Source organism: Nerophis ophidion, linkage group LG22, assembly GCF_033978795.1.
Source record: "Nerophis ophidion isolate RoL-2023_Sa linkage group LG22, RoL_Noph_v1.0, whole genome shotgun sequence".
NCBI lineage: Eukaryota > Metazoa > Chordata > Actinopteri > Syngnathiformes > Syngnathidae > Nerophis > Nerophis ophidion.
Genome location: NC_084632.1, coordinates 9,661,330 through 9,680,289, shown reverse-complemented (window position 1 = coordinate 9,680,289; position 18,960 = coordinate 9,661,330). Strand labels below are relative to the sequence as shown.

Sequence of the window (18,960 nt, the reverse complement as noted above, 5' to 3'; positions counted from 1 at the left end):
CTTGATGACACCTCTGACAGTCACACTGTATGGACCATGACATGATGACTTGACGCTCACACTGTATGGACCATGACTTGATGACTTAATGACTTGACGCTCACACTGTATGGACCATGACTTGATGACACCTCTGACGCTCACACTGTATGGACCATGACTTGATGACTTGACACTCACAGTGTATGGACCATGACTTGATGACTTGACGCTCACACTGTCTGGACCATGACTTGATGACACCTTTGACGCTCACACTGTATGGACCATGACTTGATGACTTGACGCTCACACTGTATGGACCATGACTTGATGACTTGACGCTCACACTGTATGGACCATGACTTGATGACACCTTTGACGCTCACACTGTATGGACCATGACTTGATGACTTGACGCTCACACTGTATGGACCATGACTTGATGACACCTCTGACAGTCACACTGTATGGACCATGACTTGATGACACCTCTGACGCTCACACTGTATGGACCATGACTTGATGACACCTCTGACACTCACACTGTATGGACCATGACTTGATGACTTGACGCTCACACTGTATGGACCATGACTTGATGACTTGACGCTCACACTGTATGGACCATGACTTGATGACACCTCTGACGCTCACACTGTATGGACCATGACTTGATGACTTGACGCTCACACTGTATGGACCATGACTTGATGACTTGACGCTCACACTGTATGGACCATGACTTGATGACTTGACGCTCACACTGTATGGACCATGACTTGATGACTTGACGCTCACACTGTATGGACCATGACTTGATGACTTGACGCTCACACTGTATGGACCATGACTTGATGACTTGACGCTCACACTGTATGGACCATGACTTGATGACTTGACGCTCACACTGTATGGACCATGACTTGATGACTTGACGCTCACACTGTATGGACCATGACTTGATGACTTGACGCTCACACTGTCTGGACCATGACTTGATGACACCTTTGACGCTCACACTGTATGGACCATGTCTTGATGACTTGACGCTCACACTGTATGGACCATGACTTGATGACACCTCTGACAGTCACACTGTATGGACCATGACTTGATGACACCTCTGACACTCACACTGTATGGACCATGACATGATGACTTGACGCTCACACTGTATGGACCATGACTTGATGACTTAATGACTTGACGCTCACACTGTCTGGACCATGACTTGATGACACCTTTGACGCTCACACTGTATGGACCATGACTTGATGACTTGACGCTCACACTGTATGGACCATGACTTGATGACACCTCTGACAGTCACACTGTATGGACCATGACATGATGACTTGACGCTCACACTGTATGGACCATGACTTGATGACTTAATGACTTGACGCTCACACTGTATGGACCATGACTTGATGACACCTCTGACGCTCACACTGTATGGACCATGACTTGATGACTTGACGCTCACACTGTATGGACCAACACTTGATGACACCTCTGACACTCACACTGTCTGGACCATGACTTGATGACTTGACGCTCACACTGTATGGACCATGACTTGATGACTTGACGCTCACACTGTCTGGACCATGACTTGATGACACCTTAGACGCTCACACTGTATGGACCATGACTTGATGACTTGACGCTCACACTGTATGGACCATGACTTGATGACACCTCTGACAGTCACACTGTATGGACCATGACTTGATGACACCTCTGACAGTCACACTGTATGGACCATGACTTGATGACACCTTAGACGCTCACACTGTATGGACCATGACTTGATGACTTGACGCTCACACTGTATGGACCATGACTTGATGACACCTCTGACAGTCACACTGTATGGACCATGACTTGATGACACCTCTGACATTCACACTGTATGGACCATGACATGATGACTTGACGCTCACACTGTATGGACCATGACTTGATGACTTGACGCTCACACTGTATGGACCATGACTTGATGACTTAATGACTTGACGCTCACACTGTATGGACCATGACTTGATGACAGCTCTGACAGTCACACTGTATGGACCATGACTTGATGACTTGACGCTCACACTGTATGGACCATGACTTGATGACACCTCTGACACTCACACTGTATGGACCATGACTTGATGACTTGACGCTCAGACTGTATGGACCATGACTTGATGACTAGACGCTCACACTGAATGGACCATGACTTGATGACTTGACGCTCAGACTGTATGGACCATGACTTGATGACTAGACGCTCACACTGTATGGACCATGACTTGATGACTTGATGCTCACACTGTATGGACCATGACTTGATGACTAGACGCTCACTGTATGGACCATGACTTGATGACTAGACGCTCACACTGTATTGACCATGACTTGATGACACCTCTGACAGTCACACTGTATGGACCATGACATGATGACTTGACGCTCACACTGTATGGACCATGACTTGATGACTTAATGACTTGACGCTCAAACTGTATGGACCATGACTTGATGACACCTCTGACGCTCACACTGTATGGACCATGACTTGATGACTTGACGCTCACACTGTATGGACCATGACTTGATGACTTGACGCTCACACTGTATGGACCATGACTTGATGACTTGACGCTCACACTGTCTGGACCATGACTTGATGACACCTTTGACGCTCACACTGTATGGACCATGACTTGATGACTTGACGCTCACACTGTATGGACCATGACTTGATGACTTAATGACTTGACGCTCACACTGTATGGACCATGACTTGATGACACCTCTGACAGTCACACTGTATGGACCATGACTTGATGACACCTCTGACAGTCACACTGTATGGACCATGACTTGACGCTCACACTGTATGGACCATGACTTGATGACACCTCTGACACTCACACTGTATGGACCATGACTTGATGATTTGACGCTCACACTGTATGGACCATGACTTGATGACACCTCTGACGCTCACACTGTATGGACCATGACTTGATGACACCTCTGACGCTCACACTGTATGGACCATGACTTGATGACACCTCTGACACTCACACTGTATGGACCATGATTTGATGACTTGACGCTCACACTGTATGGACCATGACTTGATGACACCTCTGACACTCACACTGTATGGACCATGACTTGATGACTTGACGCTCAGACTGTATGGACCATGACTTGATGACTAGACGCTCACACTGTATGGACCATGACTTGATGACTTGACGCTCAGACTGTATGGACCATGACTTGATGACTAGACGCTCACACTGTATGGACCATGACTTGATGACTTGATGCTCACACTGTATGGACCATGACTTGATGACTAGACGCTCACTGTATGGACCATGACTTGATGACTAGACGCTCACACTGTATTGACCATGACTTGATGACTTGACGCTCACACTGTATGGACCATGACTTGATGACACCTTTGACGCTCACACTGTATGGACCATGACTTGATGACTTGACGCTCACACTGTATGGACCATGACTTGATGACACCTCTGACAGTCACACTGTATGGACCATGACTTGATGACTTGACGCTCACACTGTATGGACCATGACTTGATGACACCTCTGACAGTCACACTGTATGGACCATGACATGATGACTTGACGCTCACACTGTATGGACCATGACTTGATGACTTGACGCTCACACTGTATGGACCATGACTTGATGACTTAATGACTTGACGCTCACACTGTATGGACCATGACTTGATGACACCTCTGACAGTCACACTGTATGGACCATGACTTGATGACACCTCTGACACTCACACTGTATGGACCATGACATGATGACTTGACGCTCACACTGTATGGACCATGACTTGATGACTTGACGCTCACACTGTATGGACCATGACTTGATGACTTAATGACTTGACGCTCACACTGTATGGACCATGACTTGATGACACCTCTGACAGTCACACTGTATGGACCATGACTTGATGACACCTCTGACACACACTGTATGGACCATGACATGATGACTTGACGCTCACACTGTATGGACCATGACTTGATGACTTGACGCTCACACTGTATGGACCATGACTTGATGACTTAATGACTTGACGCTCACACTGTATGGACCATGACTTGATGACACCTCTGACAGTCACACTGTATGGACCATGACTTGATGACACCTCTGACACTCACACTGTATGGACCATGACTTGATGACTTGACGCTCAGACTGTATGGACCATGACTTGATGACTAGACGCTCACACTGTATGGACCATGACTTGATGACTTGACGCTCAGACTGTATGGACCATGACTTGATGACTAGACGCTCACACTGTATGGACCATGACTTGATGACTTGATGCTCACACTGTATGGACCATGACTTGATGACTAGACGCTCACTGTATGGACCATGACTTGATGACTAGACGCTCACACTGTATGGACCATGACTTGATGACTTGATGCTCACACTGTATGGACCATGACTTGATGACTAGACGCTCACACTGTATTGACCATGACTTGATGACTTGACGCTCACACTGTATGGACCATGACTTGATGACTAGACGCTCACACTGTATGGACCATGACATGATGACTTGACGCTCACACTGTATGGACCATGACTTGATGACTTGACGCTCACACTGTATGGACCATGACTTGATGACTTAATGACTTGACGCTCACACTGTATGGACCATGACTTGATGACACCTCTGACAGTCACACTGTATGGACCATGACTTGATGACACCTCTGACACTCACACTGTATGGACCATGACTTGATGACTTGACGCTCAGACTGTATGGACCATGACTTGATGACTAGACGCTCACACTGTATGGACCATGACTTGATGACTTGACGCTCAGACTGTATGGACCATGACTTGATGACTAGACGCTCACACTGTATGGACCATGACTTGATGACTTGATGCTCACACTGTATGGACCATGACTTGATGACTAGACGCTCACTGTATGGACCATGACTTGATGACTAGACGCTCACACTGTATGGACCATGACTTGATGACTTGATGCTCACACTGTATGGACCATGACTTGATGACTAGACGCTCACACTGTATTGACCATGACTTGATGACTTGACGCTCACACTGTATGGACCATGACTTGATGACTTGATGCTCACACTGTATGGACCATGACTTGATGACTAGACGCTCACTGTATGGACCATGACTTGATGACTAGACGCTCACACTGTATGGACCATGACTTGATGACTTGATGCTCACACTGTATGGACCATGACTTGATGACTAGACGCTCACACTGTATTGACCATGACTTGATGACTTGACGCTCACACTGACTGAGTCCTTGTTGACTGAAGTGAGCAAATGAAACCTAAAGTGTAAAAAACAACAACAATAAAAGGGCATCATGTCATCTGTGTTCACATTAGTAGTAAAGTATATGATGTATCAAATAATATAATCAAATGTATATCTGTTTGTTGTGAGGTGAATTATATTTATATAGCTCTTTTCTCTAGTGACTCAAAGCACTTTACATAGTGAAGGCCAATATCAAAGTTCCATTGAAAGCAGTGTGGGTGGCCCAAGGGCACAACGGCAGTGACTAGGACGGCGGGGGCGGGAATCGAACCTGGAACCCTGAAGTCGCTGGCACGGCCGCTCTACCAACCGAGCTTTGAAATTGCTGTTGGAAATGTACGTTGTCTTCTCTGCTGCAGATCCGGCGCTACAAAGCCAGCCAGGCGGTGATGGAGAAGGCCAGTCAGGTCTACAACAAACTCAAGCTGCGCTTTGTGGGCAAAGCAGAGGTGGCAGCCAAGCCCAAAGGCGAGGACAAGGACAAGGACGAGGAGGAGAAGAAGGAGAAGGAGGAGAAAGAGGAGCAAGACACAGGTGGAACACTTTGATCTGCTCATGCAAAGGAGCACTACTGTATTGCTAAAAGATGCAAATGTTCCCTGGCTCCATTCCACCGCAGTCAACGGAGAGTCCGGACAGAAAGGAGAGGAAGTGAAAGATGAGAGTCATGACCACGCTGCTTCTAGTCCAATAAGGTCAGTCTTATAACATCACTCCAATTAATACACTTTAACTTGCTCAAAAGCTCAGCTGCGCTTGCCTGTCTTACACTTTATGCAATTGTTCCATCTGCAAGTTATTCGTGATGACAGCCACTTTGCGTCATGCAAAGGAAAAAACTCATAATAATCCACCTCACCCTTGTCAAAAGCCAGGGTAAGCATGCTCATAGACCATCACATGTGCAACACAGACGTATCACATAATCAATGCGATTTGATACACCCGCCAGTCATGAATGATAATTGCCACCCTGCACAATCGAAATGAAAAAGACTAAAAAAAAAAATCCACCTCACCCAGTCAAGAGCCAAGGTACACTTGCTTGGCCACAATGTCGTATAATTAATGTGATTGTTCCACCTGCCAGTTATTAATGATAATAGCCGCCTTACTTAATTAAATTAAATCAACTCAAAAGAATCCACATGAACTGGTCAAAAGCTAAAATGTGCTTGCCTGTACAACATAATGGTGTTATAGTATATACATTTCTTCTACCTTCAAATCCAACCATCCATCCATTTTTCTACCGCTTGTCCCTTACGGGGTCGCGGGAAGTGCTGGAGCCTATGAAAAAGACTCAAAATAATCCACCTCACCTGGTCAAAAGCCAAGGTACGCTTGCTCACACCCCATCACATGTGTAACGCAGACGTATTATATAATGAATGCGATAGTTCCACTTGACAGTTATTCATGATAACAGCCACTTTGCATAATATAAATGAAAAAGACTAAAAAAAGTCCACCTCAGGCATTCAAGAGCTAATGTACACTTGCCCACCCACGATCACATGTGCAACAAAGACGTATCCTAGAATTAATGCGATTTGACGCACCCGCCAGTCATGAATGATAATTGCCACCCTGCACAATCGAAATGAAAAAGACTAAAAAAAAAAATCCACCTCACCCAGTCGAGAGCCAAGGTACACTTGCTTGGCCACAATGTCGTATAATTAATGTGATTGTTCCACCTGCCAGTTATTAATGATAATAGCCGCCTTACTTAATTAAATTAAATCAACTCAAAAGAATCCACATGAACTGGTCAAAAGCTAAAATGTGCTTGCCTGTACAACATAATGGTGTTATAGTATATACATTTGTTCTACCTTCAAATCCAACCATCCATCCATTTTTCTACCGCTTGTCCCTTACGGGGTCGCGGGAAGTGCTGGAGCCTATGAAAAAGACTCAAAATAATCCACCTCACCCGGTCAAAAGCCAAGGTACGCTTGCTCACACCCCATCACATGTGTAACGCAGACGTATTATATAATGAATGCGATAGTTCCACTTGCCAGTTATTCATGATAACAGCCACTTTGCATAATATAAATGAAAAAGACTACAAAAAAATCCACCCCAGCCATTCAAGAGCTAATGTACACTTGCTCACCCACGATCACATGTGCAACACAGATGTATCCTAGAATTAATGCGATTTATATCATCTGCCTGTCATGAATGATAATTGCCACCCTGCACAATCGAAATGAAAAAGACTAAAATAAAAAATCCACCTCACCCAGTCAAGAGCCAAGGTACACTTGCTTGGCCACAATGTCGTATAATTAATGTGATTGTTCCACCTGCCAGTTATTAATGATAATAGCCGCCTTATTTAATTAAATTAAATCAATTCAAAGCAATCCACATGAACCGGTCAAAAGCTAAAATGCGCTTGCCTGTACAACATAGTTGTCTTATACTGTAGAATATACATTTGTTCTACTTTCAAATCCAACCATCCATCCATTTTCTACCGCTTGTCCCTTATGGGGTTGTGGGAAGTGCTGGAGCCTATGAAAAAGACTCAAAATAATCCACCTCACCCAGTCAAAAGCCAAGGTACGCTTGCTCACACACCATCACATGTGTAACGCAGACGTATTATATAATGAATGCCAGTTATTCATGATAACAGCCACTTTGCATAATATAAATGAAAAAGACTAAAATAAATCCACCTCAGCCATTCAAGAGCTAATGTACACTCGCTCACCCACGATCACATGTGCAACACAGACGTATCCTAGAATTAATGCGATTTGATACATCTGCCACTCATGAATGATAATTGCCACCCTGCACAATCAAAATTAAAAACACAAAAAAAATCCACCTCACCCGGTCAAGAGCCAAGTAAGGTACACTTGCTTGGCCACAATGTCGTATAATTCATGTGATTGTTCCTCCTGCCAGTTATTAATGATAATAGCCGCCCTATGTAAAATTACAATACTCAAAAGTAATCTACTAGTCAAAAGCGATGGTGCGCTACCAGGCTTGCTTCTGTTAAACGAAGAGGTGTCATATCCTTCATGCAATTGCTCCACCTGCCAGTTAAGGATATTTGCCACCTTGTTTAACAGAAATACTCAAAGTAATCCACATCTACCGATCAAAGGTTTTGGTGCGCAACATAATTCATACAATTGCTCCACTTGCCAGGAATTAATGATAATTGCCGCAGTGCATAACATAAATGAGAAAGATTCAAAATTATCCACGTCAACCTGTCAAAAGCCATGGTGCTCTTGCTCCTGTGCAACATAGAGCTTTCATACTATTTATGCAATTGTTCCACCGGCCAGTTACTGTTGATAACAGCCACTCTGTGAAGACACATTACCAACGTGTCATAGAAATAACGCAATCGCTTCACCTACCAGGTGTTAATGCAGTGGTTCTTAACCTTGTTGGAGGTACCGAACCCCAGCAGTTTCATAAGCGCATTCACCGAACCCTCCTTTAGTGAAAAAAAAATAAATAAATTTTTTTCAAATTCAAGACAAAGTTATATGTTTTGGTAACACTTTAGTATGGGGAACATATTCTAAGTAACAAAGACTTAATTTAAAAGGCTAAGGGCCAGGGTTAGAGGGTTAGGGTTATAATAAGGCCATGCCGAATAAGGCGTTAATAAGTACTTAATAATGACTAGTTAAGAGCCAATATGCAGAGGTGGGTAGTAACGCGCTACATTTACTCCGTTACATCTACTCGAGTAACTTTTGGGATGAATTGTACTTCTAAGAGTAGTTTTTGTGGTACATATTTTTACTTTTACTTGAGTATATTTATAGAGAAGAAACGCTACTTTTACTCCGCTCCATTTATCTACAATCAGCTCGTTACTCGCTACTTTTTTTTTAATCGATCTGTTAATGTTTGTTTTGGTTTTGTCAGACACACATTCAAAGTAGGATCTATGCATGTCTGCGTTTCACCAATCACATGCAGTCACTGGTGACGTTGGACCAATCAAACAAAACCAGGTGGTCACGTGACCGTCACACGTTCAACCCGACTTAAACAAGTTGAAAAACGTATTGGGGTGTTACCATTTAGTGGTCAATTGTGCAGAATATGTACTGTACTGTGCAATCTACTAATAAAAGTTTCAATCAATCAATCAAAAATGTAAAGGAAAAAAGACACTTTTTATTTCAACCGTACTTCCCGTCACAAGCCTAAAGACTGATCGCACAGTTCCTGTCTTCACAATAAAAGTGCCGCTCTATCGCGCCTGCGCTAACAAAATAAGAGTCTCTGAAAGCCAGCGCGAACAAGCTAGCAAACCGATGTATTTCTTGTAAAGTGTATAAAAACGAATATGGAAGCTGGACAAATAAGATGCCAAAAACCAAATACCATGTGGTATTAGACAGGAAGGAGGAACTTTTTTTCTCCTCTTTTTGAAAACATGGACATTATCAGCACTATACTGTCTGATTCCAATCAATGCAAATCATCAGAATCAGGTAATACACCAACTTATATTCTTGTCTTCATTAAAGATAGGAATCTATATGTTAAACATGCATGTATATTCATTAAAACACCTTTAACATGTCAACAAAAACGGCAAAATAAGTACATATAAATTATATACTGTATATATAAATATATGTATATATATATATGATATGTGTGTGTATGTATATATGAGGTAGATCACCTCGACTTGGTCATTTATTAAGTAATTGATTAACGTTGAAATACTTATTGGGGTGTTACCATTTAGTGGTCAATTGTAGGGAATATGTACTGTACTGTGCAATCTACTAATACAAGTTTCAATCAATCAATGAATGCCTACTGAGCCTATGGTGCTGTTAAGTTATTGTGGCTCAATGTGCCTTCTTTTTTTTTATTTTAATGTAATATTATTTAATATACATTATTGTTTTAGTTGCTTAAGAGATATTGTTGGCTCTAAATTTGCTCATTGCTATTTTTATGTTTTTGTGCATTATTTGTTGCCGTAATCATTAAACGAACAGGTTATTCATCAGTTACTCACTACTTGAGTAGTTTTTCACAACATACTTTTTACTTTTACTCAAGTATATATTTGGGTGACTACTCCTTACTTTTACTTGAGTAATACATCTCTAAAGTAACAGTACTCTTACTTGAGTACAATTTCTGGCTACTCTACCCACCTCTGCCAATATGTTACTAATTTGCATGTTAATAAGCAACTAATTAATGGTGAATATGTTCCCCATACTTAAATAAATAAATAAATGGGTTGTACTTATATAGCGCTTTTCTACCTTCAAGGTACTCAAAGCGCTTTGACACTACTTCCACATTTACCCATTCACACACACATTCACACACTGATGGAGGGAGCTGCCATGCAAGGCGCCAACCAGCACCCATCAGGAGCAAGGGTGAAGTGTCTTGCTCAGGACACAACGGACGTGACGAGGTTGGTACTAGGTGGGGATTGAACCAGGGACCCTCGGGTTGCCCACGGCCACTCTCCCACTGCGCCACGGCGTCCCTTAAGTGTTACCATGTTTTTTTACTGGTGCACAAAATGAAGCGTGCATGAACATCACCTTGTTCAAAGAACAAAACCAACACAGTGCATAAACTCACAACAAATGACACACCTGCAAATTAGTGTGACCTCAGCTGTTGCCGTATCCGTAATACGCCGATAGGGAGAAGTTTTTATTTACACGATGAGTCGGGTGTGTTTTGACCTCCGCTGAACCCCCGAGCCCGACTCACCGAACCCCTAAGGCAGGGGTCACCAACGCGGTCCCCGCGGGCACCAGGTCGCCCGTAAGGACCAGATGAGTCGCCCGCTGGCCTGTTCTAAAAATAGCTCAAATAGCAGCACTTACCAGTGAGCTGCCTCTATTTTTTAAATTTTATTTATTTACTAGCAAGCTGGTCTCGCTTTGCTCAACATTTTTAATTCTAAGAGAGACAAAACTCAAATAGAATTTGAAAATCCAAGAAAATATTTGAAATACTTGGTCTTCACTTGTTTAAATACATTCATTTATTTTGTTTTACTTTGTTTCTTATAATTTTCAGAAAGACAATTTTAGAGAAAAAATACAACCTTAAAAATGATTTTAGGATTTTTAAACACATATAATTTTTTACATTTTAAATTCCTTCTCCTTCTTTCCTGACAATTTAAATCAATGTTCAAGTATTTTTTATTTATTTATTGTAAACAATGTTAAATACATTTTAATTTAATTCTTCATTTTAGCTTCCGTTTTTTTCGACAAAGTGAAGTGAAGTGAAGTGATCTATATTTATACAGCGCTTTTCTCTAGTGACTCAAAGCGCTTTACATAGTGAAACCCAATATCTAAGTTACATTTAAACCAGTGTGGGTGGCACTGGGAGCAGGTGGGTAAAGTGTCTTGCCCAAGGACACAACGGCAGTGACTAGGGTGGCGGAAGTGGGAATCGAACCTGCAACCCCCAAGTTGCTGGCACGGCCACTCTACCAACCGAGCTATACCGCCCGCAAAGAATATTTGTGAAATATTTCTTAAAACTTATGATTAAAATAAAAAAAAAAATATTCTGGCAAATCTAGAAAATCTGGAGAGTCAAATTTAAATCTTATTTCAAAGTCGTTTGAATTTCTTTTAAAAATGTTGTTCTGGAAAATCTAGAAGAAATAAGGATTTGTCTTTGTTAGAAATGTAGCTTGGTCCAATTTGTTGTATATTCTAACAAAGTGCAGATTGGATTTTAACCTATTTAAAACATGTCATCAAAATTCTAAAATTAATTTTAATCAGGAAAAATTACTAATGATGTTCCATAAATTCTTTTAAAAAAAAATTCTAAAAGATTTGAATGACTTAGTTTTTCTCTTCTTTTTTTCGGTTGAATTTTGAATTTTAAAGAGTCGAAATTGAAGATAAAATATGTTCCAAAATTACGTTTTCATTTTTTTCTTGTTTTTTCGTCTTTTAAACCGTTCAATTAAGTGTCTTTTTCATCATTTATTCTCTACAAAAAAACCTTCCGTAAAAGGAAAAAAAAATGTACGACGGAATAACAGACAGAAATACCCATATATATATATATATATATATATATATATATATATATATATTAGGGGTGTAACAGTACACAAAAATTTCGGTTCGGTACGTACCTCGGTTTAGAGGTCACGGTTCGGTTCATTTTCGGTACAGTAAGAAAACAACAAAATATAAATTTTTGGGTTATTTATTTACCAAATTTGTAAACAATGGCTTTATCCTTTTAACATTGGGAACACTATAATAATTCTGCCCACGTTAATCCACATTAAACTGCCTCAAGTTGTTGCTTAGATTAAATAAAATGACAAAAACTTTCTTCTACATATAAAAAGTGCAACATTTAACAGTTTCAAGTCAATTCATCATGCTTAATGTATTACAGCATTTGGGAAGCCTGTAGTTGACTTTTATTATACACGCACACACCAACGCACGCACACAGCAAAATGAGCTAACGTAACGCTAAAAGCTAATTAGCCTTCACCTCAACCCAGAACTATGAGCGAGCTGAGCTGCAGTTTAAGTTTCTAGAAGGTCAACGGGTTCATAGTGATGTTAGTAGTAGTTGTGACTGGGAAGTTTTTTTTACGATGTCCTTCTAAACACATGTCTGCTCATCTCGACGCCGGAGCACTGACATGTGCTCTGAATACGCATTGCCGATTGGCTGTTACATCGCTCTGAATACGCACTGCTGATTGGCTTTGTATGTAACCAATCAGATGGTTGTGTGGGCGGGATAATGCTGGGTGCTCACTGCTCGGACAGAGGCAGAAAGCAGAGCAGCTTGTTAAGACTTTAGTGTACAAACTCGTTCGATACACCCTCGTACCGAACCGAAACCCCCGTACCGAAACGGTTCATTACAAATACACGTACCGTTACACCCCTAATATATATACGCACTGCTGATTGGCTTGTATGTAACCAATCAGATGGTTGTGTGGGCGGGACAATGCTGGGTGCTCACTGCTCAGACAGAGGCAGAAAGCAGAGCAGCTTGTTAAGACTTTAGTGTACAAACTCGTTCGATACACCCTCGTACCGAACCGAAACCCCCGTACCGAAACGGTTCATTACAAATACACGTACCGTTACACCCCTTTTTATTAAAGGTAAATTGAGCAAATTGGCTATTGCTGGCAATTTATTTAAGTGTGTATCAAACTGGTAGCCCTTCGCATTAATCAGTACCCAAGAAGTAGCTCTTGCTTTCAAAAAGGTTGGTGACCCCTGCCCTAGGGTTCGATTGAACCCAGGTTAAGAACCACTGTATTAATGATAATTGCCACAAAAACACAACTCAACAAATTGTTCTTTTCTTGTTATTCAATTCAACTTTAGTTTAAGCACTTTTGTTTTTTAATCCGCAAAAAAAAAGCAACTGAAAAGTCCAAAAGATTGTGCTAACTTTGTCCTCAGGCGCAGCCTCGACAGTCCGCCCCAGACCAACGACTTTGCCCAAGCTGACAACGACGACAACAACAACAACAACAACGACATCTCTGCAGAGACACGAGCGTCCCCAGTGGAAAGTTAAAAGAAGGAAGGAAAGAGCAGTGCAGTGGACCAAGGCGGTGGAAGAGGAGGAGTCAGACACCCTTTCTGACCCTTTTGTCACACGTGTAAAGAAGCCTTGGTATACTTTACTTGGTGTGGCTTCTTGCACACCATCCTGACCTTTGTCACGCGTGTAAAGAAGCCTCGGTATACTTTGTGTCACACACACGTCTTCTCTCACACCATCCGGCCTTTTTTTTTTTATTCCTACTGTAGAATGAATCCATGCTGCCGCAGGTATGCTTTCAGCCAAACATTTCACTTTGACATCATGGAGCAGCCCTGACACCTGTTGGCTTCCTTTTTGTAGCCCATATTAATAATATCTCACACACACAGCACTCGTCTGTTTGTAGTACTGCTTGTCTTAAGTTTGTGTCTGCTTTTCTTTTTTTAATCTGATCCAGAATGATATGTAAGACAATGAAGAGTTCAAGTCCAACTAATGTCTTCTGACTTTTTTATATATATATATATATATATATATATATATATATATATATATATTCCTCTTTTGACACATTGCTTCTATTAATGTGGTGTTATTGCACCCTGTGATGTGCGAGTCTGCTAATGTTCACCACAAAGTGTAGCTGCAGACTAAAATGGAATTCTCCTGAATAAACCAAGTAGAGCAGCAGGTGTTAATACTGCTGTGTGAGCGTGTTCAAAACTCCCTACTTCACACTTTGATGAGACAAAATACCTTATTTTGCGGCCCCTACCTTACTATAAAAGTTTATTGTTAGCGCGGCTCGCAAGTTTTACATGAAGGGTTGCTTGACAGCGTTGTGTGCGGAGCTGAAGGAATCTACCAATCACAGTGTGGTATGTCTGGTATAGCCGATACGGGACTAATTGTGGTACCGTAACTGTAAACTCCACAGCGAGCCCCCCCACTCCAAAAACGTTCTGGGTTGCCTACCCCTGCATAAGTGGAAAAGCGGCAAATGAGCGAAAGCGACAGAAACGTTGCAATGGAGACAAGGGGGGGGGGGATTATATTTATACAGCGCTTTTTCTCTAGTGACTCAAAGCGCTTTACATAGTGAAACCCAATATCTAATGTTTACATTTAAACCAGTGTGGGTGGCACTGGGAGCAGGTGGGTAAAGTGTCTTGCCCAAGGACACAACGGCAGTGACTCGGATGGCGGAAGCGGGGATTGAACCTGCAACTCTCAAGTTGCTGGCACAGCTGCTCTACCAACCCCAAGACAACAAGAGTTTTCTTATGGGCCTGGCTGCAGTCACACTGCGACACCTGTCCGTCAGTATTAACAGTCCCCGATAACCTGGACCAATTCAAACCGTTATTTGTTTGTTTTATTGTTTAATTTGCAATGCCTCACATTACTTAATTCCCATTTTGTTCATTTATATTTTGATTTTATTCTGTGTTGAAAGTAAAAATATTTTTTTTAAGAAATATTTTCTTGCGGCCCAGCCTCACCCAGACTCTGCATCCAGTGGCCCCCAGGTAAATTGAGTTTGAGACCCCTGCTTTAAAACTTTACACGTTTGCAGGAAATTCCCCCAAAACAGCCCTGCGCTCCGTTATATGGAGCAGTGTTTGTTAACCATAGGGCGGGGCCCTCTGCTGGGACACGACTGCCCTAGAGCAGTGTTTTTCAACCACTTTTAGTGTGCCGCGAGATAATCTAATTTCACCTATTTGGGTTAAAAATATTTTTTGCAAACCAGTAATTCTAGTCTGCAAATGATGTGTTGTTGTTGAGTCTCTAGAGCTTGGCAGAGTAACTGTGTAATACTCTTCCATATCAGTAGGTGGCAGCCGGTAGCTAATTGCTTTGTAGATGTCGGAAACAGCGGGAGGCAGCATGCAGGTAAAAAGGTGTCTAATGTTTAAACCAAAAATAAACAAAAGGTGAGTGCTCCTAAGAAAAGGCATTGAAGCTTAGGGAAGGCTGTGCAGAACAAAACTAAAACTGAACTGGCTACAAAGTCAACAAAACTGGAATGCTGGACGACCGCAAAAACTTACTGTGGAGCAAAGACGGCGTCCACAAAGTACATCCGAACATGACATGACAATCAACAAAGAAGGATAAAAACAACTGAAAAATTCCTGATTGCTAAAACAAAGTAGATGCGGGAAATATCGCTCAAAGGAAGACATGAAACTGCTACAGGAAAATACCAAAAAATGAGAAAAAGCCACCAAAATAAGAGCTCAAGACAAGAAAAGACTACACACAGGAAAACAGCAAAAAGTATGACAGTGACAGTACATCTACTTTGAGACAAAAGCATTAGTCATGCATGCTTGCTTACGCTTTAAAGCATGGGTGTCAAACTCTGGCCCGCGGGCCAAATCTGGCCCGCCGTGTAATTTAGTTTGGCCCTTAAGGCAATGTAACACCGCATTCACCGCTAATACTCATACTTGCCAACCCTCCTAATTTTCCCGGGAGACTCCCGAAGTTCAGTGCCCCTCCCGAAAATCTACCGGGGCAACTATTCCCCCGAATTTCTACCGATTTCCTACCGATTTCCACCTGGACAACTATATTTGCATTTAAGGCACTGCCTTTAGCGTTCTCTACAACCTGTCGTCATGTCCGCTTTTCCTCCATACTCACAGCGTGTCACATAATATATGCGGCTTATACACACACATACTTGGTCAACAGCCATACAGGTCACACTGAGGGTGGCCATATAAACAACTTTAGCACTGTTGCAAATATGCGCCACACTGTGAACCCACACCAAACAAGAATGACAAACACATTTCGGGTGAACACCCGCACCGTAACACAACAGAACAAATACCCAGAATCCCTTGCAGCACTAACTCTTCCGGGAAACTTCCAGCAAACTGAGCGATAATTAACGTTTTATTCATGCATTTTCTCTTGCTACTTCAAGGCTTGAATGTTTGGTTCATTCAATATTGTTATTTTATTTTCAAATGTATTACTAGCCTGTGGGAAAAAAATTGATATTTACCTCAGAATATTGCAAATAGAAAAAAAGGCATACAATTTTTTATTAAAATTTTATTTGATATGCCATTGATATTTTTTAAATTATTATTATTATTGTTTGAAACTGGATTTTGCATGTCACTAAAGTTATAAAAGCCTTGCTTGTTCAATATTTAATGCAAAACTTGTTTGGGTCCCTATTAAAAGGTTAATTTGTTCAACCTTGGCCCCTCGGCTTTGTTCCGTTTAAAATTTTGGCCCACTCTGTGTTTGAGTTTGACACCCCTGCTTTAAAGTTAATCCAACAATTGCGACAACGACTTTTTACAGGCAACTGAGATTCGTTTTTGAATGATTTCTGCTGGTGGAGTGCGTCCGCATTTTTTCAACGCAAAAAAATGTGCTTTGGCTGAAAAAAGGTTGAAAAACTCTGGCCTAGAGGGCTGCAAAAATAATACCTGAGGATTGCAGCCACACTCACTTGTAATACACTTTTCCACCACTTGTGGCAGTAATAACAGTGTCTGTCTATCTGTGTTGGCCCTGCGATGAGGTGGCGACTTGTCCAGGGTGTACCCTGCCTTCCGCCCGATTGTAGCTGAGATAGGCGCCAGCGCCCCCCGCGACCCCGAAAGGGAATAAGCGGTAGAAAATGGATGGATGGATGGATAGTGCACACATATGACTACAGTGGTCAAGCTGTATTTTCATTCCCACTATCATTTTATTGACAGTTTACTTAAAAAACATATTTTTAGTTAGAATGTATTTATTTTAGAACTGTGTAATTGTATGTAAACTATTAAAAAAAATATATATACATATATATATATATAAAATGTAAAACTTTTTTTTATCAGTTTTCCTTTTGTAGGATTGTTCCTTTGTTCATTATTATCCTCCCACTTCAATTGCATTGATGAGGCTTTAAACATGCATGAAAACTCACAATTCTTTGTAGATCTAAATTTTTTAAATGTTTGGCAGCCCGAGCAGGAAATTTTAAAATTGACTCTGTAGCGCCCCCTTGAAAATTTGAATGAAATAGCTCTGCTACCAGCGAGAAAAATGATTCTATCATGAGAGGACACATACAAGCCAGTTTGAAAAGAAACAGGGAGTTGGTCATTTTGGGACTACAAACCGGGGTCGCACTTGAACAAAATGCTCTAAGGCAGTGGTCCCCAACCACCGATTGGTACCGGGCCGCAGAAGAATTTTTTATAAAAAAAAAAAAAAATTTTTTATTAAATCAACATAAAAAAACACGATATACACTTACAAATAGTGCACCAACCACAAAAAAACTCCCTTTTTCATGACAAAGAAGAAAAAGAAAAAAAAGGACCCCCATATTTTGTTGAAGTATTGTTCAATGAATATATCTATAAAGGATTTTTGAATTGTTGCTATTTTTTAGAATATTTAAAAAAAAAAATCTCACGTACCCCTTGGCATACCTTCAAGTACCCCCAGGGGTACTCGTATCCCCATTTGAGAACCACTGCTCTAAGGCAGTGGTTCTCAACCTTTTTTCAGTGATATACCCCCTGTGAACATTTTTTTAATCCAAGTACCCCCTAATCAGAGCAAAGCATTTTTGGTTGAAAAAAAGAGATAAAGAAGTAAAATACAGCACTATGTCATCAGTTTTTGATTTATTAAATTGTATAACAGTGCAAAATATCGCTCATATGTAGTGGTCTTTCTTGAAAAAATTTGAAAAAAAGATATAAAAATAACTAAAAACTTGTTGAAAAATAAACAAGTGATTCAATTATAAATAAAGATTTCTACACATCATCAACTTAAAGTGCCCTCTGTGGGGATTGTAATCCATTTGGATTCCTGAACGTAATTCTAAAGATTTAATCACAAAAAAAGAAAACTTTAACATCAATATTTATGGAACATGTCAACAAAAAATCTAGCTGTCAACACTGAATATTGCATTGTTGTATTTTTTATTTTCACAGTTTTTGAACTTACATTCATATTTTGTT

General features: G+C 41.2%; 1 protein-coding gene across 1 annotated transcript in view; it reads left to right on the top strand.

The window, feature by feature from the left end:
* Positions 1-14,449, top strand: part of hdgfl2 (HDGF like 2) — a 45,087-nt gene extending 30,638 nt beyond the window's left edge. Inside the window, 3 exon segments of the mRNA XM_061883218.1 lie at positions 5,758-5,932; positions 6,018-6,093; positions 13,870-14,449. Coding sequence (XP_061739202.1) covers positions 5,758-5,932; positions 6,018-6,093; positions 13,870-13,987 — 369 coding nt within the window. The 3' untranslated portion in view covers positions 13,988-14,449.
* The last annotated feature ends 4,511 nt before the right edge of the window (positions 14,450-18,960 follow it).